This window comes from Chiloscyllium plagiosum, unplaced genomic scaffold, assembly GCF_037043375.1.
Source record: "Chiloscyllium plagiosum isolate Xiang-an unplaced genomic scaffold, Cpla_swu_hap1 HiC_scaffold_28, whole genome shotgun sequence".
NCBI lineage: Eukaryota > Metazoa > Chordata > Chondrichthyes > Orectolobiformes > Hemiscylliidae > Chiloscyllium > Chiloscyllium plagiosum.
The window spans coordinates 37,283,811-37,308,221 of NW_028270166.1; the positions used below are offsets into that span (position 1 = coordinate 37,283,811).

The window sequence follows — 24,411 nt, forward strand, 5'->3', positions numbered from 1 at the left end:
GATCCTGGTTCCCAGTTGATCCTCCTCTTCGTCATGTCACCTTGCCCAATGCCTGGTATGTCTTATTGATGTGGATTTCACTGACCAGCTTATTCATCATATCTGCAAGTCAGGTTTACCCCTGGGCTGGGAACTGATTGTTAATTCATTCACACGTCGAAGGCATCACTGGCCGTCCCAAAGGCAATTAAGAGTCAGCCACGTTTCTGTGGGTCTGGAGTCACATGAGGGGAGAACACACTGGATATGGTTAACACAAACATCCCCAACACATACAAGGCAGAACCCCGGCCCCGCCTCAGTTTCTCAGACCACATCTCTGTTATGCTAATCCCAGCATACAGACAGCTCATCAGGCATGTCAAACCAGTTCGGTAGCAGGTAAAACCTGGCTAGCAGAACCATTTCTGCTCTTCAAGAGTGCCTTGAGCGCACTGACTTGAGTATGTTCAGGGAGGCGGCAACCGATGGCGATTCCAACAACTTAGAGGAGTACATGGCTAGTGCATTGACGACATCACTGTGTCCAAGACCATCAGTTCTCGCCCCAACCAGAAGCCATGGGTGACCACAAAGGTGTGCGTGCTGCTGAGGATCCATGTTTCCGCCATCAGAGCAGATGACAACGTGTCCATAACAACATCGAGGGCCAATCTGACCCAGGCCATCGAAGAGGCAAAGCGTGCACATGCACAGAGAATACACAGCCACCTTCAGGATACCAGAGCATGTGGAAGAGCATTCAGGCCATCACCAACCACAGAACAGCATCACCTGCTTGTGCTGGTGACGCCTTCCTCCCAGCTGAGTTGAACAACTTCGATGCACGGTTTGAGGCGCAAAATGATGTGGCAGTGAGAAAGTCCACCACCCCACCTCCCCACCCCCAGCCATGACCAGATGCTGTGTTTGTGATGTGAGGAAAACCTATGTAAGGCTGCTGGACCAGATAACATTTCTGGCAGAGTGCTCAGAGAATGCTCTGACGTACTGGCAGATGTCCTCACGTTCATATTTAACATTTCCCTGAGCTGCACCATAGTTCCAATGTGCTTCAAGGCGGCTATCATCATCCTGATGCCAAAGAAGTCTTCATTGTCCTGTCTTAATGACTATCACCCTGTTGCACTTACACCCATCATCATGAAGTGCTTCGAGAGGCTTGTGATGTGGCATATTAAGACTCTGCTGCCCCCTCACTGGACACCCTGTAGTTTGTGTAGTGACCCAACCGCTCAACAGATGAAGCTATTTCTAGCACCCTCAATCTGGAGAAGTCCTCCCCCACCTGGAGAAGTAGGACGCCTGCGTCAGATTACTGTTCATAGACTTCAGTTCTGCATTTAACACTATCATTCCTCAGCACCTAATTGTAAAGCTGAGTCTGCTGGCCCTTAGTACGTCTCTTTGTAACTGGATCCTGAACATCCTGACTGGGAGACCTCAGTCAGTCCGGATTGGAAACAGTATCTCCAACACCATCACATTGAGCACGGGGGCTCCCCAGGGCTGTGTGCTTAGTCTGCTGCTGTTCACCCTGCTGTGCAGTGGTGCACAGGTTGAATCACATCATCAAGTTTGCTGATGCTATGACTGTAGTGGGTCTCATCAGCACAAACGATGAGTCAGCATTTAAGAGAGGAGGTGCTGTGGTTAACGGACTGGTGTAGAGCCAACAACCTGTCTCTGAATGTGGACAAGACGAAAGAGATGATTATTGACTTCAGGAGGGCACAGAGTGACCACTCTTCTGTGGACATCGATGGCTCCCCCATGGAGATTGTGAAGAGCACCAAATTTCTTGGCATACACCTGATGGAGAATCTCACCTGGATCCTCAACACCAACTCCATAGCCAAGAAAGTCCAATAGCATCTCTACTTTCTGCACAAGCTGAGGAAAGCCCATCTTCCACCCCCATCCTCACCACATTCTACAGAGGGTTCACTGAGTGTACCCTGAGCTGCTGTAGCACTGCCTGGTTCAGGAATTGCACCGTCTCAGATTGTAAGACCCTATAACAGATAGTGAGGACAGCTGAGAGGATCATCGGGGTCTCTCATCTCTCCATTACAGACATTTACACCACACGCTGCATCCAAAAGGCTAAGAGCATTGTGGAAGACCCCACACACCCCTCACTATATTCTTCCCCCTCCTGCCATCTGGTAGAAGATACCAGAGCATTCGGTTTCTCACGGCCAGATTATGCAACTGTTTCTTCCTGCAAGCCATCAGTATGATCAGACTCTTTCCTATCTGAAAGTTTTTGTATGACTTTGCTGTTAGAAAAATGTTGATTATTTATCATTCTTCTATCACACTGAAATTTACGGGTTTGCACATCGTATGCACTTTATGCCGTGTACGAGTGTGTAGTCTGTGCTGTCCATGTAGCACCCTCGGTCCTGGAGGAATGCTGTCTCGTTTTTACTGTATCAGGTGTATGTGATAGAAATTAGAAATAAAAATTTACTCTCTCTCCAAACCAGTTAAAAATGGCAGTTTCCTTCCCTAAAGCACAATAGTGAACTAAATGGGTTTTCCCCGACAATCGGCAATGGTTTCATGGTCATCATTAGAATCTAAATTCCAGATTTTTATTAAATTCAAATTTCACTGTCTGCTCTGGTGTTTGAATTTGTCCCAAGTCCTCAGAACATTACCTGGATCTCTGGATTAACAGCTGAAAATGTGTTGCTGGAAAAGCGCAGCAGGTCAGGCAGCATCCAAGGAACAGGAGAATCGACGTTTCAGGCATAAGCCCTTCTTCAGGAAGAAGATTCTCCTGTTCCTTGGATGCTGCCTGACCTGCTGCGCTTTTCCAGCAACACATTTTCAGCTCTGATCTCCAGCATCTGCAGCCCTCACTTTCTCCTCTCTGGATTAACAGTCCAGGGATAATACCACTCAGCCATCGCCTCCATGGTTTTTGGTAATATATTCTGCAGTAAGGTTACAAGGTGTGTGAAAAAGTTCTGAATGGTGGATCCCCTTCACTTTCTGATTTTCCTGCTTCCTGTGGTTCAGGTCTGTAAAAAGTCTGTCTAGCAGTGGTATCTTATTCTGCAAATCCATAAATTGAAGTCTATAGCTCACTTCTTTACACTCCTGGATTTCCCACATGAATTGCAGTTCAACCGTGAGACTCTGTTCTCTGTCTTTCAACTTTCCTTGTCACCCAGTTACTTTTAATAGACCCAGTGGTTGGTATAAATATCTCCAGTCTTACTGTGGTCACAGTCTCTGTGGCTGGTGTGTGAGCAGGTAGGAAATTTAATTTGCTGTTGGACAGTCTTGGGAGCTGTAGATTCCATTAAAGCTGGAGAAAGTGGGTACAGGTTCGTGATTGGTAAACCATGTCAATGGTTTGTCTGAGGCCTGCACACTGAACCTGCTTCCATTCAACAACATGTAATGATGACCAATGTCACCCATTTATGTGGCTTCTCTGAGTTGATTGCCCCTAGAGGAGCCTGAGAGAATTGCATCTTGAAAGCTCTTGTGAATGCAAAAGCACCACTTCATTTATACTGTAACATTGCTACACATAGTCAATGCACCATAACATTTGAGCACTTCATAATCTCTGAGAAACACTTCTCAAATTTTTTTTTCAGTATATTGAGAAAATCAATCTTGATGACTTTGTAGCTATAGTGAGTGAGGACAGCCATGACATGGATCTGCAAGCAACCAACTTAATACTGAAGCTGAAGCAAGGAGATGTTAAATTAAAGGTAGCACTTTGATTTTGATCTTGAATTCCACCGTTCTGTCCCTGGGCATTTATATCCCCAGCAAACATTTCTTATCTCATGCAATGTTCCTGTTACGTGCCTTACTCAGAAAGATGTCAGTACTTCACCCACGGTATATGTGTCAACACTAGAGAAATTCCTGAAGTGTGTATCATTCACTAGGGGCACTGTCTCAGACCAGAAACATAAATATGTCTTAAAGCAGAACACTGCCTGCCAATTAGTCAACAGGGAAAAGCCAAAAAGCACTAATGTCGTATTTTCTAGCCTCCTTACCCTCCCTTTCTTTTTCTGCACTTTTGGACGAGATCTGAAACTCAGGTGTCATTTGTTTGTTGAGTGGGTGTTCAGATTCTCGTTTAGAAGGAGTATTGAGTTCCTCTGCTGTCATTGACCTTAACAAATAAAAAGCAGGTTGACTGTTCATTTGTCTTAATGCTCATTTGGGAGATGTTGCTTTGTGTAAAATGGTTGCTATGTTCATGTGAAGTACTGTGAAAATGAATCATTTTGATTTTGACACTTCTGAGCAATGCAAGGCATTCAGTTTCCTTCTTCCTTTTATTTTGTTCTTCCATCAGCATTGTGTGCATCTAGACATGGATAAAATTACCGTGCAGTGTGAATTGAAGCAATCTCAAATTCTTGTAGTGAACTCTTTCAATTAAAGCTACAAATCCTTCAGTTGTCTTTTGAGGATCTTTAACTCATGTCCATGATGAAATACAAAAACAAACCTCAACTCCAACAACTTTTTATAATTGCGTCTTTTCTCATTCCTCTGTAGACAGATAGCCTGGAGAGCCGAGAGCAGTGGAAAGGCTTTATTCACACGGTTGCAAAGGTAATCCAGTTCTTATTCTGATTTCACTGTCTGCATTAGTTATAGCCTGGATGACTGGTGGAATAAACATGGTCTGAACATTCAGAATCAGTGCAATGCAGTAACTTGAGACCAAATAGAAACTGAATAGTGAGCTTTGTATAGTGACTTGAAGGGACCATTTAATGGTCTGTTGCCTAAAACCATTCAACTTTTTGACTAGTCTGTTTCAGGAACCTTTGTGGGCAGTGAATGCTGAGCAGCTAGGTAGAATTCATATTAAAGAAGCTTAAATGGACTGGTTTGTCCATAAGAGGGAGCTCTCCCTCTCCTTATTTTGTGTACATTTTGTGCTCAAGGTAGGCATATCAACTTTCAAAAGGGCACTCTGCTTTCAAAAATGAGCAATTTACTCACCTCCAGTTAACCTCAGCAATTCACAAGTAATCATAACTATAGAAATTCCTAAGGAATGCTTGAGTGATGACCTTTAAGGGTCAGCCCAGTTAAAAAGTAAGTGATGCAAATAGTGTTGTACCCATGAGCAATGCCAAAGGAAAGTGGTGCTACAAACTCTATTAATATTAAACGTCTAAACAGGTGCAAGGTTTTAATTAAGGAACTGCAATATTTTACATATATTAGGTATGGTTGTTTTGATCTAAATGCTACTTTTCTTTCTGAAGCTGGAGATTCCCAAACTGGATCTCCTTCCCGGACAGTTTCATAGACTTAAGGAGGTACTGGAGGAAGAGATAAAACAACGCAGGAAGTCGACACCTCCACCACTCCCAGCACGACCAGTAACTCCAGACCCTGTTCAAGATGTCTATGATGATGTGGAAAACCTGCCCAGGTATCTCGCTGGGAAGAAGGTCAGGGGGTGGGTGGGTTTGTTGGGGGGAGTGGTTGTGTGTTGGTGGCGGGGGTGTGATTCTTGAGTTGGTGAAGAGGAACAAAGAGCAGAGAGGGAAAGGAGAGGTTATGTATGTCAAACTCCTCAATTTTATTTTTTTCACTCCTTCTGCTAAAGGAATTGACTCCATACAGCCCTGCACTCCAGTGCATCAGCAAATTGGTGAATTTCCATTGACAAACTTTTCTGACGTAAGGAAGCTATCATGTTCCAGCGTAATGCCAGCCTCATTTGATATATCTACTGTTTTCAGTACTCTACTGATGAAAATCAAAAGCATTGGATGAATTTCATCATCTCTAGCCCAACTGTGAAGCCTAACTGTCATTCTAGTTTGATAACCCAATCAGTATAATCCAGAGATTAGAGTTGGGATTTTCTACATTTGTGTGGCTTTTGAGGTGGAGGGATTATTTCAGAACCACTGAGTGAGCCTGGAAACATTAGTTGCTGGAAACAACACCCTGCATTATGATCCCATGAACATTTAAATGAAATCCTCCTGTCAAATATTTTAATGAAAGTGCTCACCTATTTAGTTTGAAGTGGCCAACACCTCTATGAAAAGACCAGACAAAAGAATTTGATGTGAAAGCTGGCATTGCACATGTACAGCATTCTGTTTAATTAAGTACTGTTAAGTTTTAACTATGTCTTATCTTGATCTGTTCCAGTTGCTATTATAAGATCTCACGGGTTGAGGCTGAGGTAATGTTGGAGAAAAGCATGGAGAATGGAAACTTCTTAATGAGACCAGGCAGTGATAATAAGAGCATCGCAATTACAACACGGCAAATGTTCAAACAGTAAGAAAGAACTTGAATTTATAATAATTAGGGCCTTACTGCAATTTTGTCATCCCAAAGTACTTTGCAATAAATAGATAGTAACCAGCGAATTAATTTTGAGGTACAGTGTATGTTGCGTTGTTAGTTACAGCAGCCATTTTGAGTACAGAAGTGTCCTGCAAACTGCAAGAGAATGATGAATGAATAACTAATTATGGCGAGGCGATGGCCTAGTGATACCATTGCTAGACTATTAATGTAGAGACACAGCTAGTGTCTAGAGATTCAAATTTGAAGCTGGACATGGAAGATTAGATTAGATTCCCTACAGTGTGGAAACAGCCCTTCGGCCCAACAAGTCCACACCGACCCTCCAAAGAGTAACCCACCCAGACCCATTTCCCTCTGACTAATGCACCTAACACATGGCCAAATCACCTGACCTGCACATCTTTGGATTATGGGAGGAAACCAGAGCATCCGGAGGAAACCCACGCAGACACGGGGAGAATCAGACTCCACACAGACAGTCACCCGAGGCTGGAATCGAACCTGGGACCCTAGTGCTGTGAGGCAACAGTGCTAACCACTGAGCCACCATGACGCACCAAAGATGGTAGATGAAGTAACTCCATGGAGATTGGTATATTACCAGGTCACTCTTTATTTACATGAGCATAGAATATAGGTTCTGACCAGCCAGCTCAGAGCAAGTCCCAAGAATGAAGAGACTCCCTGAACTGGCTGTTTATATTTATCAGCCAGGGCTCCCTAACCACCCCATTCAAAGATCTCATAGTCAATGAGATCTACTTGGCCCTGGTTCCAACTATTACATCAGGATTTGACTTTAATTTTTAAAATCTGGAATGATGAATCAAATGATGAGCACAAAACTGATGGTTGCCGATTTTTGGAAAAAACCCATCTGGTTCATTAAGGAAACTATCTTCCTTACCTGGTCTGGCTTACATGTGACCCCCAGACCCACTGCAATTTGGTTGATTATTAACTGCCCTTTGGGCAACAAAGGATGCTGGCCTAGCCAGTGACACCTCATTCCCACGAATGAGTGTGAGGAAAAGGCACACAATGCTGGAAATACTCAGCAGGTGGGACAACATCTGCGGAGACAGAAACAGAGGTAATGTTTCAGGTCAGTGACCTCTCTGGCAAAAAAAAAATATAGTTGAGAATGCTCCAGAGTGCAGGTCAGAGGTGGGTGGAGATAAAAAGGAATATCAGCCATAGGGTAGGAGGTGGAAGATATTAAATGACAAAGGGGATGATGGTGCAAGGTAAAAGGAATGGAAATGGAACAAGTAAAGAAATGAAAGATAGGTCTTTGAAGGTTTAAGTGGGAGCAACTGAACGCTCACCAGTACCTGCTGTTCCAAACAAAAATGGACATAAGATCTGAAGTTGTTGAGTTTAAAATGTTGAAGGTGTCTGTTGAAAGTTGAGGTGCTCATTCTTCAATTGTGCTTCATTGACATAATAGGAGGCCAAGGACATAGAGGTCAGAGTAGAGTTTTAAAATAAAAACTTTGCGTCATGCTTAAATAGCAAGTTCTGCAGAGTGTCACCAAATCTGTACTTGCCCTACCTTAAGAGTCTATTAGCTGGATGGCTGATATCAGATTTACAGTAAAGTTACCGTGAAGTTCCTGCCTTCTTAACCTCACTCCTCGCTTGAGGTATGGTGACCCTCATGTTAACCACATCACCAGATGTCTATCTCTCTCTATTTTTCTCCAATGAGAGAACAGGTCATGGACCTGTTGGTTCATTTTCCAGGGAACACTTGTAACCTGTGGGAGGAGGAGAAAGGGATGAGAGTAGAACTATGGGAGACGGAATGAATATGATCAAGACCACTGTCAATTTCAGTGTATGGGCAAGTGTAGTCAAGGGAGCTATGGAAGTCTGAAGGTTAACAGTGCCTCAGAAGGATTATAATATATATCGGCTGAAAGGAGACAGAGAATTTGAGGAAACGGAGAGTTTGTGATGGACTATATGATGATAAGAAGTGCAAAAATTGAGAATAAAGTTGAGGATATTTTCTGGTTCAGAATAGGATCTCTGCTAATGCATACTGTGGATAAAGATGAGGAAGGCTTCCTGCACAAGACTGGAGGCAAGCTTGTGACTCATATACCACTGAAATGAGGGCGTATTTAAATCTATACAGGATCTCACAGCTGCATCCTTTATTTGGAGCAAGTGACTGAACTTGACAATAGCCAGTCTCTGTGGCACAACTGGTCAGCACGTTCAGCTGTTGACCGAAAGGTTGGTGGTTCGAGACCACCCAGGGATGGAGCGATTGTTGCTGGGGTGGCATTGTGGCTCAGTGGTTAGCACTGCTGCCTCACAACACCGGGAACCCAGGTTCAATTCTGGCCTCGGGCATCTGTCTGTGTGGAGTTTGCACATTCTCCCCGTGTCTGCGTGGGTTTCCTCCGGGTGCACTGGTTTCCTCCCACAGTCCAAAGGTGTGCAGGTCAGGTGAATTGGACATTCTAAATTGCCCATAGTGTTAGGTGTATTAGTCAGAGGGAAATGGGTCTGGGTGGGTTACTCTTTGGAGGGTCGGTGTGGACTTGTTGGGCCGAAGGGCCTATTCCCACACTGTAGGGAATCTAGTCATGTTATCCTCCCTGTTCACGATCATTGAGGTCTAGAATCAAATTATATCAGTAGTCAGAAAACCAAATTTCTCGATGTTTAAGAATTTAGTCATGGGATGTGGGTGTTGCTGGCTAGGGCAGCATTTATTGCTAATGTTGAGCTACTTTCTTGACTTGCTGCAGATTGTGGGGAGTAGGTAAACCCATATCTGTGAAGAAGGGGATTGTTAATTCAGACCCCATACCAGTGAAGGAAGAGCTGATACAGTTCCAAATATTTGAAGAGGGCCCTTAAATCGCAATTTAATTAGATGTGCTTGGGGTCATTACAGCACATTTCTTCCCTGAGGGTCGGTTGCAAACACTAGGAATACAAAGCTTCTGTTCAGATAAGAGTTAAATTTGCAACAAATTACAAAGGTAGGATTTGAAAGCTTGATGGTTTAGACAACGCAACTACATAAAAGCAAAGACCAGTAGGTTGTTATTTTGTGGAGAAATCTTGCTCCGAGTCAAAATGCATCATGGAAGAAAGCAATCAATGGTGAAAACAAGTGATTAAGTAAATGCCAAGCTTGGGTTTCATAAGTCTACCTGTTGTAGAGGGGTGGAGAGACTCAAGGTGTTATGGAATTGCAAAGTTTACATGTCCTGAGTAATGGAAATTAAGAGTAGGAACCATTGTGATAAGGGCATATGACAATAGTCTTGGAATGAGGAAGTATTGGTGAATTGCTTAAAGTGAAACTTTATTTTACATTTTCAGTAAACCACTTGTAAAGCATTACCGGGTCCACTGTGCAGAAAATGGATATGTAATTGAAGTCGAGGGTGGAGTAAGTAAATGGCTGTGTAATTGTTTCTTTATAAAACATTTCTCATACTGAGCGGCTCAACTGACAGATGTACTTTCTATTGTTTTTCCGGATAATGCAGAGCCGGAAGGTTTCTGGGTTTGAACGATCAGATCTGAGTTTGAGTGGCAATCTTACTGAGATAGACTTTCTTGAGTTACAGAGAGGAAAAATCAACCTGCAATCTCTTACTGAAATTGCTATTCAGTGAGCTATATTGAAAGGTGTAATTATGTAGTTGTCAAGGGAAGGATAGAATGAGTTTTGTAATGAAGTCATCTATTGTTACTAATGTTTGTATATCCGTGATCACTTCATTACAAGCAACTTGCTGAAATGCTGAAAGGATAATACATGGAACTATATCCCCATGAGGAATCAGCATTTACAGGACAGAAATATATGCTAACTTGAATGTGTTTTTAGAACTTATTTTTGTTATACATAATACAATCATAGAATCCCCACAGTGTGGAAACAGGCCATTAGGCTGAATAAGTCCACACCGAGCCTCCAAAGAGTATCCCACCCAGACCCATCCCCCCACCCTATTACTTTACCCCTGACTAATGCACCTAACCTACACATCTTTGAACACTATGGGCAATTTAGCATGGCCAATCCATCTGACCTGCACATCTTTGGACTGTGGGAGGAAACTGACGCACCCAGCGAAAACTCTCATGCAGACACGGGAAGAACGTGCAAACTCCACGCAGTCCCCCGAGTTTGGAATGAATCCCAGGTCCCTGCCACTGTGAGACAGCAGTGCTAACCACTGAGCTACTGTGCTGCCCCAATTAGATTAGATTCCCTACAGTGTGGAAACAGGCCTTTCGGCCCAACAAGTCCACACCAACCCTCCTTCTAACCTAGAATTAATTCTCCACTTCTACATAAGAAAGCTTGAAGTTTTGAAACTTTGAGTGTATTCCTTTGCAACCATGGGTAAACATTCATAACCTTCTCTGCCAACCTTGTGTCACAAAACTAAAATACGTTTTACATCTGTCAGCCAATACTTCATTAGAGATAACATCTTTGACTTCGATGCGAATACCACATGTACTTGCATTCATGCCACTCATATTTTAATGACTTAATGCTAGTAGGAAATGGTTTCAGCAAATGATTGTTGTAACTTTAAAATTGTGTAGCGGCTAGCTGATGTTGAGGCTCAGTCTGATTCCAGATCAAAAAATAATAGAACACACTCCTCCAGTCAGTTGTATTTTTTTTTTCTCTCTGGTGTCAACTTGGGCTCCCCCTGATTCAATTCATAATGTAACTGCACCTTCATTGTAAAATAAAACTGCTTCACATCAATCCTACAGGTTCAATGTGAGACACATGGACTTTTAATTCTGCTTTGTCCATTAATCAATTTGAGCTAAAGCCTTAACAAATGTTTTTGATATTTCCCAGATCTTGTGCAGCAGTAAGCAGGAAGTAATCAATTATTTTGTTCAACACACCAATGGAGTTTTGAAGCCTTTGGAAAGATCAATGGACTACGAAGTCAATATGAGTATGTTTTCCCCTTTCATTGTTCATTGATCTGTTGGTTATTTCAAAAATAACAAGTAATTACATTGAACATAGAGTCATTGATTCATACAGTACAGAAACAGATCCTTTGGTCCAACCAGTCCATTCCAAACATAATCCCAAACTGATCTCATCCATCTCACCAACTAGTCGCATCTGCCTGCTCCTTGTCCATATCTCTCCAAACCTTTCCTATTCATCTATTTATCTAAGTGTCTTTTAAACATTGTAACTGTGCCCACATCCACTATGTCTTCAGGAAGTTTATTCCACATGTGAATTACCTCCTGTGTAAAACACATTTGCCCTCATGTTAACTGAACACTAGGAAATTTCACTGCTCTTTTACAAATACATCCACCTGAACTTGTAAATAAGGTCTTGACAGTTCGAAGTGTAGTAGGCATCTGACTACCGGGAAAGGTAGAAGACTAACATTCAGGTCTACATTAGCGAGGGTCAATTGCTGGTTTATTTTTAAAATCCCTTTCCTCTCACCTTAAATATATGTGGCCTGGTCCTGAAATGCCCCATTCTAGGGAAAAGAGACCTACCATTAACCCTATCTATACCCCTCATGATTTTATAAACCTCTATAAGGTCACCTCTCAACCTCCTGCACTCCAGTGAAATAAGTCCAAGCCATGATGATGATTTGCTGGGGGAGTGATGGCTGGGAGACTTACTTTTTGCAGTACTTCTTCATTATCCACTAAAGATACAGGCAGGGATTTAAAGTTTTGCCATGGCTAATCATTTGGCTGCTCAAATTCTAATCATTGCCACAAACAGGCTGAGCATCTTCGAGCTAGGGGAATGTCTGTAGTGCTCAATGTTTAACTCTAAGATAATAAAAGTCAGGAGTGGAATGATCATGTTCTCTAATGACCTGACCTGGATATTTATCTTGGTTGCATGCTTGGTTAATCAATCACTTTGAAGCCACACCAAGCCAATATTTGACATCATGTGGGCACATGCTCATTGTTAAATTACTGTAAACTTTTACATTAAGCAATAGCTGAGTGGATTAAGTTAGCTATATAAGTACAACTGGATTTGGCTTTATGACTTAAACGAAGGCTCTTACCCCAGCACTTGACCCTGGCTAATGTAGTTCTGAATGTCTGCCTACCATCTGTCTGGGTAGTCAGATGCCTATTACCAATCAGACTGTCAAGTTCAGGTGGATGTATTTGTAAAAGAAATTTCCTGGTGCCCTCAACCAAAACCATTATAAAATACATAAATTGCTCATTCAGTTCGGTTACTATTTTGAATCCCTTACTATATGTGAACTTGCTGCCCTAATTATCTATATAATATGGAATACTGCATTCAATTCTGGCCTCCCTGCTATAGAAAGGATGTTGTGAAATTTGATAGGTTTTAGGAAAGATTTAGAAGGACGTTGCAAGGATTGGAGGGTTTGAGCTATTAGGGAGAGGCTGAATAGGCTGGAGCTATATTCCCTGGAACATCGAAGGTTGAGGGGTGACCTTGTAGAAGTTTACAAAATCATGACGGATAGAGTGAATAGCCAAGGTCTTTACCTTGGGGTGGGGGAGTCCAAAACTAGAGGGTATAGGTTTAAGGTGATAGGGGAAAGATTTAAAAGGGATCTAAGGGGCAGTTTTTTTCCTGCAGAGGGTGGGAAAGGCATTTGGAAGGGTACATGAATAGGAAGGGTTTAGAGGGAAAGGGGCCAAATTATGGCAAATGGGATTAGACTAATTTAGGATATCTGGTAGGCATGAACGAGTTGGACCGAAGGGTCTGTTTCCGTGGTGTACATCTCTATGACTCTAAAAGTGACTGCACTTCAGAAAATAATTTAATCAATGTGATTAGATGTGGTCAGGATGTTATCTAAATGTAGATTCTTTCCTACATTTGTTTTTCACCAATTATCACAGCTTAGCATCAAGCAATGCAGTTCTCATATCTAAGATATACCTGTTCTCTTTTTTTTCACTATGCCTTATTTTCAAATGGTAAATAGATAAAGGTTAATATTAACCTAAGCTGCTTGGCTGGCAATTGGTGTGGCTGCATTGATTTCGCTTTTACTTCTGATTGATTGAGTAAAGCCTGTGAATGAGTCCTGTCAGCAATCCCCAACTAGCACCCCCCAACCCCCAACTTCCCTAGCTTGGTCAAATTAAGTTAAAATTAACCACATCTCCCTCATTTACTTTAAAATTCCAATTAGATTCAGAGAGGAGGTAATTGCTTGAGAGCGCCACTGTCTCAATCTTGTGTAAAACATCCATCAAAGTTGCTATCCCTATCACTTTATTTTAGGTTTTGTGCAGGAAGATGCTGAGAGTGGTGAAGTGATCCATCAGAAGCCCCCAAAAGCACCAGCCAACACATCAACCCCAGCAGGTAATACCATAACTGTGCAGTGACTTTGTGATGTTGGGTATTTGTTGCTTTTCAAAAGAGAGCGCCCTGCAAAAAAATCCAAATCCTTGATGCTCTTCAAACTAGATTAGATTCCCTACAGTGTGGAAACAGGCCTTTCGGCCCAACCAGTCCACACCGACCCTCCAAAGAGTAATCCACCCAGTCCCATTTCCCTCTGACTAATGCACCTAACACTATGGACAATTTAGCATGGCCAATTCACTTGACCTGCACATCTTTGGACTGTGGGAGGAAACCGGAGCACCTGGAGGAAACCCACGCAGACACGGGGAGAATGTGCAAACTCCACACAGACAGTCACCCGAGGCTGGAATCAAACCTGGGATCCTGGCGCTGTCAGGCAGCAGTGCTAAGCACTGAGCCACCGGGTCGCCCTCAAATGAAAAGGTTAAAGACATTAAGTCTGTTTTTTTTTGCAGAGAAGGGAGCCTTTGAGAGTATTACATTGAACTTTCTAAGGTCAGAAAGAGAATCAAAGGTTACATGGAGAAGCCAGGAGAATGGTGTTGAGAAATATTTCAGCCATGATTGAATGACAGAACTAACCCGATGGGCTGAATGGTCTATTTCTACTCCTATATAGAATCCTAGAGTCATAGAGATGTCAAGTACGGAAACAGACCCTTTAGTCCAACTTGTCCATGCTGACATGATATCCTAAATAAATCCAGTCCCATTTGCCAGCAGTTTGCCCATATACCTTTAAACCCTTTTTATTCATATACACATCCAGATGCCTCTTAAATGTTGTAATTGTACCAGCCTCCACCACTTATTGGGAACTCGTACCATACATGCACCACCCTCCGCATGAAAAAGTTGCTCCTTAAAATCTCCTTCCCTTTTAAATCTTTCACCTCTCACCTTAAACTTATGCTCTTTAGTTTTGGACTACCCCATCCTGGGGAAAAGACATTGTCTATTTACTCTATCCATGACCCTCATAATTTTATAAGTCTCTATAAGGTCACCCCTCAGCCTTTGACGCTCCAGGGAAAACAGCCCAAGCCTATTTAGCCTCTCCCTATAGCTCAAACCCTCCGACCCTGGCAACATCCTTGTAAATCTTTTCTGAATCCTTTCAGGTTTTACAATATCCTTCCTCTAGGAGGGAAACCAGAATTGCACATAGTATTCCAATAGTGGCCTAAGCAATGTCCTATACAGCTGCAATATGGGCTCCCAAAACTTATACTCAATGCACTGACCAACAAAGGAAAGCATACCAAACACCTTCTTCACTATCCTATCTATCTGCGACTCTCCTTTCAAGGAACTATGAACCTGCTGTCCAAGGTCTCTTTGTTCAGCAACACTTTCTAGGATCTTACTTGGTCTTATAGTGTAACGAGTGAAGTTAATCAGGCATGGGTCAAGTGGCAGAAAACAGTTGATTTATGAATGGGAAGAGAAGTTAGGTGAACATTTCCAAAGGGTAATCAGTAAATGCTGTAAAACAGGCAGCATTGTGTTCAGAAGCAATTTTGGCATGAGATAAGATTATATGAATTGCTGGGTTGGTGAGGGAGACCCCAATTATCTTCATTAAGGGAGAAACCATTGGCTTCAGGGTTTGTGTGATAATACCAGAGACTTTTAGGCTGAAATCAAGAGGGTTGGAAGTACAGAGTCTGATGATCGATAATTAAAAGATGAATGTATGTGAATGTTTTGGGCTGGATATCTTACCTCAGAACTGATGAAAGAACTAGAGTGCTTCCTTGTTAAACTGACCAAAATGACCAACACAAAGACAGGAGGCAAAGAGAGGGTAGTAGCTGATAAAGAATAGGATGACAGAAATGCTTACAGAAGAAACTTAAATATTTAACAGCTTGTAAACAGATTATAAAATTGAGCAAAGTGCTGGATGATAAAAGATGATGATCTAAGTCAAGCTGCTGAAAATATGTTACAATAACAAGGGAGGAAAAATGTTCCAACAAACAAGGGACATACGTGGAATATGAGACTGACAGATAAAGGGAGCAACATAGAGGCCAGGATTTTCCAGTTTTTCGACTGAATCTGATTAGTTATCAGCAAGTTTTCTCCTGGAATTAGTACCTGGAGCAGGAGGCTCTGTCCAACTGGAATTACTGGCCAATCAGAAATCAGCAGCTTCAGAACATGATGGCATTTCAGTCAAGACCATGGTTGCTGTTGAGATATTTCCCCCTTCACCCCCACCCCATTCCCCCCAATCCCCCACACCACTCATACTGTTCGCTACTCCCGGCTGTCAGGAAAGGTAAGGGCATTTGGTGAGAAGGAAGGAAGTGAAGTCAGATCTTCCTCTCCTAGATTGAGTTTTGCAATATTGCACAATTTTTCCATATCAAAGAACCTCCTCATCAAACTGACAATTTGCCCACAATGGTTTACCCTTTGGGTAGGTGGACACTTTCTAACTGTGCCTGGAGATAAAGTAATTGCAGGGATTTGCCCTTACCAAAAGTGATTGTTAATTGACCACTGTAAAGAACCTCAATTGGCAGCAGGGTGGGAAGAGTGTGTTTGGGTGTTGCCACTCAGAGTTTAATTCTTGTGACGGTGGGAAGATTGTTGGTACCTACCCGATGCCGACCTGCCTGATCACCTTCCTTTCCTGCTACTCTCCCTCCTCTGTTTTTCAGGAGGGGAGGTTCCCATTCATTAAGTTATTAGAGGCAGTGTGTTTATTGGAGAAAGGTAAGAGGCTGTTTGTGTGGTGCTTAGGGTGGCATGGTGACTCAGTGGTTAGCACTGCTGCCTCACAGCGCAAAGCACCCAGGTTCGATCCCACCCTGAGACGACTGGCAGTGTGGAGTTTGCACGTTCTCCCTGTGTCTGTGTGGGTTTTCTCCGGGTGCTCCGGTTTCTTCCCACTGTCCAAAGATGTGCAGGTTAGGTGGATTGGCCATGCTAAATTGTCCATAGTGTCCAGGAATATGCAGGCGAGTTGGATTAGCCACAGGAAATGAATGGTTACGGGGACTTGAAAGGGGTGTGTGTGTGTGTGTGTGTGTGAGAGGGTTTGGGGGGTCAATGTGGACTTGATGGGCTGAATGGCCTGCTTCCACACAGTGGGGACTCTAGGTTGAATTTAGAGAAATAGAGTGAGCATGGGAGAGGCAGTTGAAGCAGTGAGTCAGAATAGTGAGGCTATTGTCTGCAGATAGCATGAAGATGTTCACTGAAGTAGTCAACTAAGTTTGAGTATAATGTTTCCATTAAACAACAAGTGTCATAGGGTTCTCCTATTTTCCTTCAGTCGATGTGGTGAAGGAACCCTATCTAAATAGTGATGTGTTTTTATGTTTACTCAGTCATCTTGTTGCCTTGGTCTCATCCCCCCATTTTACATCTTCCTTCACAGTGAATGAAGAGAAACCAAGTCGAAAGATTCCTGAAATAGCAGAACCAGAAGCAGAATACTTCAATGATTATGGTAAATTATTTCTCTCTCTGTCTAATTTCCAATACACTGTTGAAATGTTAAGTGTGATTTACTATCCTGAGCTTATGAATAATTCCAACATATTATTCATGTTTTACTTTCCAATTTTTACCCATTGTTTTCTGATGATACAGTCTCCTGCTGGGTAAGGTAACACAGATTTTCAGCCATTATCTTCTTCTAGTGACCACTTTGTTTGTAAATATGTTCCCAAGAGTGTCGTAGCTATCTTGGCAATTGAGTCTTCACTCAATATTGCATGGGCACCTTCAAATAGAAGTAACTCCAGCCATCAGAAATAGGACCCACCTTAACCCAAGGATGCTGATGCAGCAATTCGAGTACGGTTTAGCTAATTTACTGCAAACCAAGCAATAAACGTAGTGCTCTCAGAATAAGATGATGCAGTTTTACATTGGTTAGCATCTTTACCAAATCAAAAGTTTGGGATATTGTACACGATCAGATTTCAGAAAATAAAACTTTTCCTATCCTGAAAGAAACATTATTGTTGTAGTTTTTCTGGTTGTTTTAACATGGTCACGTGTCAGCTGACAACTCAACAAGTTGAATCTTGGTGACTGGAAGTTACTGCTTTGAGCCAAAATGCTATCAAGGTTAACCATAGGCAATTGTTGGGAAGCTTAAACTCTGATAACACTTGAGAGGCACTGATAAATCCCTTTGTAATAGCTGGGAATGTGTGCCAATTCAGCTAGATTGCATTTTCTTAAAGAGGTGTTTAAACTTTGATACTGGTGCCTTGATAATGGTTCGGTTTTAAAATTCCCATCCCTGTGTTTGAATGCCTCCTTAACTTTACCTTTCTGTATCTTAGTAACCTCCTATGGCCTTACAATCCTCTGTAATCTCTTAGTTTCTCAAATCCCAGGTTCACGTGCATGTCAGTTTTTAGTGCTACAGCATTGAAAGCAGTACCATTTTAGCTGCCTTTTCTCCATTTAGTTGCTTTTTAAAATCATTCTTTAAAACCTACTTCTTTCACCAAGTCTCATGTGGAGATATGAGATTAAGGATGAAATTTTGTCTCATAATGCCACTGTGGAGTATCGTGAATTGTTCTTGACATGTCACAGGTACTATATCAAAGCAGGTTCTTGTTACTTCAGGGCCACTGTAAATAATCAGTCCAGTGATGTGGATTGGCCATGCTAAATTGCCCATAGTGCCCAGAGATATGCGTGCTGGGTGGATTAGTCATGGGGAATGCAGGGTTACAGGGACAGGATAGCGGGTGAGTCTGGTTGGGACACTCTTCAGAGATTCAGTGTGGATTCGATGGACCCAATGGCCTGCTTCCACACTGTAGCGATTCTATAATTATTATGACTTTTGTTCAGGGCTGCTTTGCCAGATAAGATAAATTACTACGCAGTCTTTTTGGCAGAGTTCTGGAATTTGCGGTAAATCAACAGTAAGTTTCTTTCTACAGATACTTATGTATTTCATTCTGCAACCGCACCCTTTACTGACACAACCTGTTTCCCTCAATGTTGACAAGTACATTTTTAAAATACTTTGCTGGGATGTGTGCATTGCTGTCAAAGCCTTGTTGCCCATTTTTAATTGTCCTTGAGAAATGGTAGTGAAGTGCTTTCTCGAACTGCTGCAATCCATCTGTTAACTATTGTCCTGGAGTGGGTAAACAGCTTTCAAATGACATGGCAGCAGGAAGATGTACCACGATCGTTTCTGACCTCTCAGCCTGGTGTCAAAAGGTTGATAAAATTTGAGACAGTGCACCTGGCTTACTTACATTCCAATAAAGTGACAACAGAGATGAGGAAATATTTTATCTCTCAGTGGGTCTCAGGAATCTATTTCTTCCTAGAATCCCAACAGTATGGAAGCAGACCATTCAGCCCATTGAGTCCACACCAACCTTCTGAAAAGCATCCCACCCAGACCCACCCCACCACCCTATCCTCGTAACTCTCCATTTCCCAAGACTAATCCACCTAACGTACACATCCCTGGGTAATTTAGCCTGGCCAATCCACCTAACCTGCACATCTTTGGACTGTGGGAGGAAACTGGAGCAGCTGAAGCATACCCGTGCAGACGTGGGGAGAATATGGAAACTTCTCACAATCACCCGAGGGTAGAATTGAACTGGAGTCTCCGGTGCTGTGAGGCAGCAGTACTAACTATTGTGCTGCCCTCAAAAGTCAAAGGATGCAGAATCTTAAAATAATTTTTAGGCAGACATAGATTGATTCTTACATACCAAGGGTGTGGAAAATTATTGAGGGCATGCAGGAATGTAGTAATGAGGATAAAATCAGATCAGCCATAATCTTTTTGAATAATGGAGCAGACCTGAGGGGCTGAGTGGCCTATTCTTCTTATTTGTATGTGCATACATTGAAGCATACTGTCTGGCCTGTTTGTGTGCTGACATTGCACATGTGCAATAGAGGCCAGTTGCTACACGTTGTGCAAGAATTAATCAGATTTAGACATGCTACTTTGTTGGCAGATCTGATTTGTTACCTGTATTAAGGCCCCATTTCATCACTTTAAAATTTTCAAAACTCTCACTTTTAAAAGAGCTGCAATAAGTCTTTGTGTTGTTTGGTACAACCTATGGATTTGAATATTTCTAATTATTGAGCCTTGCTTCTAACTCAAGCACAGAATTAAAAAGGTACTAAATTACTTATCCAGCTTCAAACGTAAATGATATTTATTTATCCCTAGTTAAATGTTCGGTTCACTGCATATAGCCCGCATAATCACCATTCAATTTAACAATCTGTATGGATTATTCTAGTAAAGTACATTATTCCAATTGAAATTTAGGAGGCATTTCCAGGTGCAAATTGAGTTGTCATATTTGCTCCTGTTCCCCACCTGCACCCAGTTGTGGTTCAATAAGATAACATGACCTGGTTTTATTTTTCTTATTTTTCTAAGCTTTGTTAGTATTTTTTAATGTTAGTTTGATTGTTTCTCTGATGCTTTCTCTCCTGTTCCTCTTAAGCTCCAAATACACTGGCCCTTCAGGCTCTGACGCTTGCATTTCCAGTTGACTGAATCATTTTCTACACATAATCAACCATGACTCAATGGTGGGGCTCCTCCTGATTCCATCTGATCTCCACTTTCAGTCCTGAGACTTAATGTACACAGTCTAGGCTTACATGCCAGTGAAATACTGAGGAGGTTCTGCATTGTTATTGGTGGTAACTTTCAGAAGAGCTATTAAACCAAGGTCCTGCCTGTGTGTTAGATAGATGTAAACAATCTCATAGCAATAGAAGAGAGAGAATTTAACCTCCTGTCTGATGAATAATTATCTTTCCATCTTAATGGTGATCTGCAATACAAGCAAAGGTGAAGTGAGGAAAATTGTTTCACTCTGCAAGGTAGTTAGGTTATGGAATGCACTGCCTGGAAGTATGATGGAGGCAGGTTCATTTGAGGCATTCATGACATTATTGGATATTAACTGGATAAAAATAGTGTGCAAGGGTACAGGGAGAAAGCAGGAGATTGGTACTAAGTAATGGTATTCATTTAATGAGCTGGTGCAGAGACGATAGACTGAATGGCCTCTTTCTGCACCATATCACTTTGGTGATTCTGTGAATTGGTATCACATTGGCCATGATTTGCTTTGCAAAAAGCATGATGGTCATTCTCAGATTGAAAGGTCAGGGGAGTTAGTGGATATACCTCTCACATCTCTCTCCATCTTTTCGCACACTCTTTGTTTGAACGTATCCAAATGAGATATTTCCCAAACAATAACATTTTCCATCATGTGTGTGTGTGATGCATTACCATTTCTAAACCGGTCTGTGACTTTAAATATAGCCAACAATAGCATCCTTCTGCAATTGTCAAGCCTATAACTGGTTCCAGTCTTATTTATCAAATCCTGGCTAAAGAATCTCTTCCAATAGCTTATTTTCAAACCCTGCAGAATCATCTGTTAAATCACTGAAAGATTCATATTTGATTCTTCTGTGGCCTTGACCCTTCCAATCTCTGTTAGCTCCTCCAATTCTCCTTCAATTCTCTTGAGATAGCTGCCCTCCTGATGTCCTGCACATCCTCAGTTTTAATGACTGCACCCCGAGTGGCCATGAACTTCGGGAAAGCTTTCTGAGATCTCTTCATTTCTCTTTTTTATTCAAGGTGCTCCTTTTAAACTTATCTGTTTTGACCTTCCCTGATGTTTGAGCTATAGGGAGGAGATGAATAGACTGGAGCTATTTTCCCTGGAGCATCGGAGGCTGAGGGGTGACCTTATAGAGGTTTACAAAATCATAGGAGGCATGGATCGCGTAAATAAACAAGGTCTTTTCCCTGGGGTGGGGGAGTCCAGAACTAGAGGACATAGGTTTAAGGTGAGGAGGGGAAAGATTTAAAAGGGATCTAAGAGGCAACCTTTTCACGCAGAGGGTGGTGCGTGTATGGAATGAGCTGCCAGAGGAAGTGGTGGAGGCTGGTACAATTACAACATTTAAAAGGCATCTGGGTGGGTATATGAATAGGAAGGGTTTGGAGGGCTTTGGGCCAGGTGCTTGCAAATGGGACTAGATTAATTTAGGATATCTGGTCGGCATGAATGAATTGGACCAAAGGATCTGATTCTGTGCTGTATATCTCTATGACTCTATGATTCTATCTCATTTTATGTGGTTCTGTATGAGATTTTGTCTGATAATACCACTATGAAGCACCTTGGAATGTTTGCTATGTTAAAGTTGCTACATAAAACCAGTTTGGTGGTTGATTTACTTTCTGTGAAGGTGGGTGGTTACACCAAAGCTGTGGAGTGCTTCTCTAGAGTTAAAGTTTAACAATTCCTTGATGAAACTTCTGCAACCAAGTGCCTTCAGAAATCAAGAAGTTTCTGAAGGGACAGCATTCATTAATTTAGAAGAATAATCCCTGATATTTACAAAATGAGCAAGAAAGTAGTTGCAAATCTATTATTATTAGGAGTTAAAAACAACACCAGGTTATAGTTCAATAGGTTTATTTGGAGGCATTAGCTTTTAGAGTGCTGCTCCGTCATCTCCACAACTACCCAAAGAAGGAGCAGTGGTCTGAAAGCTAGTACTTTCAAATAAACTTGTTGGACTATAACCTGGTGTTGTGTGATTTTTAACTTTGTACACCCCAGTTCAACACCGGCGCCTCCAAGTCATTATTAGGAGTGCAGTCTAAGATCAGAGGCATGTTGATGTGTTAAAATACTGCGCAGTGTTGCTCAGTCTCTGTCTCTCTTCAATTGGATAAATTGGATTGAGATAGAACTAGCAAAAAAAATTTTTAAAAAGACAGTAAAAATTTCTTTATGTATATAAAAAGAAAGAAAGTAACTGAAGTAAATATTCAGAAGGTGAGACTGAGGAACCAATAATGTGAAACACTAAGAGCCATAGAGTTACACAGAATAGAAACAGACCCTTTGGTACAAATCGCCAATGCCGACAAGGTATCCTAAACTGAACTCGTCCCATTTGCCTGTGTTTTGACCATTGCCCTCTAAACCTTTCCTAAAAAATAGTTTGTTTCTTTGTTCACAGTAGAAAATGCAAAAGATTCTAAAGTCACTAGTCAGAAGGGAAGGAGGAAATTAAAACAACCAAAATCACAAGAAAAAAAATTATTGGGACGATTCCTGGAATTAATGGCTGACTAGATCCTTGCAACCGATGGTGTACATCCGAGTTTCTTACAGAGACTGGCTACAAAGACAATGAATACTTTGGTTATAAACTTCTGAAATTTCCTGGAAAAATCCCAGCAGGTTGGAAAACCCCTTATGTATCACCTGTATTCAGGAAAGGAAGGACAGAAAGCATGAAACGCCAGGCCAGTTAGTCAAATATCAGTCAACTGGAAAATGCTGGAAGCTATTATTATGCAGGAAATACTGCGGTATTTAAAATCATGGTACAATCAAGTAGCATCAATATGGTTTATGAAGAAAAATAGCATTTGATAAAAATTGTTATAATTCTTGCAGATATAACTAGCAAAGCAGAAGGACACACAGTAAATTTAGTTTAAAAGTAAAACTAAAATCCAAAATCTGTTTATCCAAAAGTGGACTTTATTCTCTAAGATGATTTGGGTACCACTTCTGAAATAGGGTAAGCATGGGAGTGAGGAGACCATTTTTGGGTTGAAGCCAGAGGAAAAATCAGGAAGAGTTGTACACACAAGAGACGTGTCACTAACCTTGTGTTAGTGAAGGCAATCAATAAATAAGCCTACGTTCAGTTCTTGGTGTATGCTAAATCATTAGACCTCAGAAGGTTGTGGCAATATGGATGATAGGTTTGACTTCACTCAACTAGAAGTTCTCTTTCCCAGCACCAATGCCTTATGTTAAAGATGTGTCATGAGGAACGAACTCAATATTTTATTTTGTGGTGAAACAAGTATCTGATTGTATTATTTTCACCTCATGAGAAAGTAAAGAGTTTATGCTAATTTCTTTTCATAAAACAAATATAAATTCTCTATCAGAATCTACTGAATGAGGTACCTGACAGTGCATCATCACATTTCTCTAAATGTTCCAATTTGATATAATGTGGAGTTATCTGCAAACTGCAATAGTAGAGATGTTTGCAGTGCCCTGGTAAAATGATACAGGAGCTGGGGATGTTCTCAATGAGTTAGTTTGGTGCTGTTGAATTGTAGCCTCTGCAGCTAATTGTGTTTCTATCTACCAGACGGATCTCCTCACGGGTACAAATGTTTAGTGTTTGGCACAACTGGGCTTTAGTGATTAGAATGGATGGAGTTAGATTAGGTGATCACATCCTTTTAACAGTAAGCTCTATGTGAACAATGCTACACTGAAATGCTCGAGGGGACTTGATCATAATCACAAGCTTCCGGTTTCTCTAGTGGATAATCCAGAATCCAGGAACATCAAAAATCCAGTGCAGTCTCTTGGTCCTGAGGGTGCCAGATATTGGAAGTGAGGTCTGTATTTCCAACTGGCATTTGATGAGGCACTACCTAAAAGGCTTCTGCATGCAACAAGAGTTCATGGTGTTAGGGCTAGTAAATTAGCAGGGATAGAGGATTGGCTAAGTACCAGGAAACACAAGAATCTGAATAATGTTCAGGTCGGTAAGCTGCAACAAGTGGAGTACGACAGAGATCAGCGCTGAGTCTTCAACAATTTACAAAATATATTAATGGAATAGATGAAGGGGCAGAT

At 41.7% G+C, this 24,411-nt stretch overlaps 1 protein-coding gene and 1 long non-coding RNA gene across 8 annotated transcripts in view; one reads left to right on the forward strand and one right to left on the reverse strand.

Annotated features, from left to right (window-relative positions):
* The window catches only part of LOC122565211 (signal-transducing adaptor protein 1-like), a 64,950-nt gene that overhangs the window by 17,956 nt on the left and 22,583 nt on the right, over positions 1-24,411 (forward strand). For 4 of the 6 annotated variants that reach the window (XM_043720954.2, XM_043720953.2, XM_087976121.1 and 1 more), the window contains exons 3-10: positions 3,621-3,740; positions 4,549-4,605; positions 5,271-5,440; positions 6,175-6,306; positions 9,688-9,757; positions 11,201-11,303; positions 13,628-13,711; positions 17,112-17,183. In XM_043720954.2, the coding sequence (XP_043576889.1) occupies positions 3,621-3,740; positions 4,549-4,605; positions 5,271-5,440; positions 6,175-6,306; positions 9,688-9,757; positions 11,201-11,303; positions 13,628-13,711; positions 17,112-17,183 (808 nt within the window). The remainder of the gene's footprint in view (positions 1-3,620; positions 3,741-4,548; positions 4,606-5,270; positions 5,441-6,174; positions 6,307-9,687; positions 9,758-11,200; positions 11,304-13,627; positions 13,712-17,111; positions 17,184-24,411) is intronic. The other 2 variants (XM_087976120.1, XM_043720955.2) reach the window with 2 other exon arrangements.
* The window catches only part of LOC122565212 (uncharacterized), a 55,255-nt gene that overhangs the window by 12,782 nt on the left and 18,062 nt on the right, over positions 1-24,411 (reverse strand). The gene's annotated exons all lie outside the window — the stretch shown is intronic.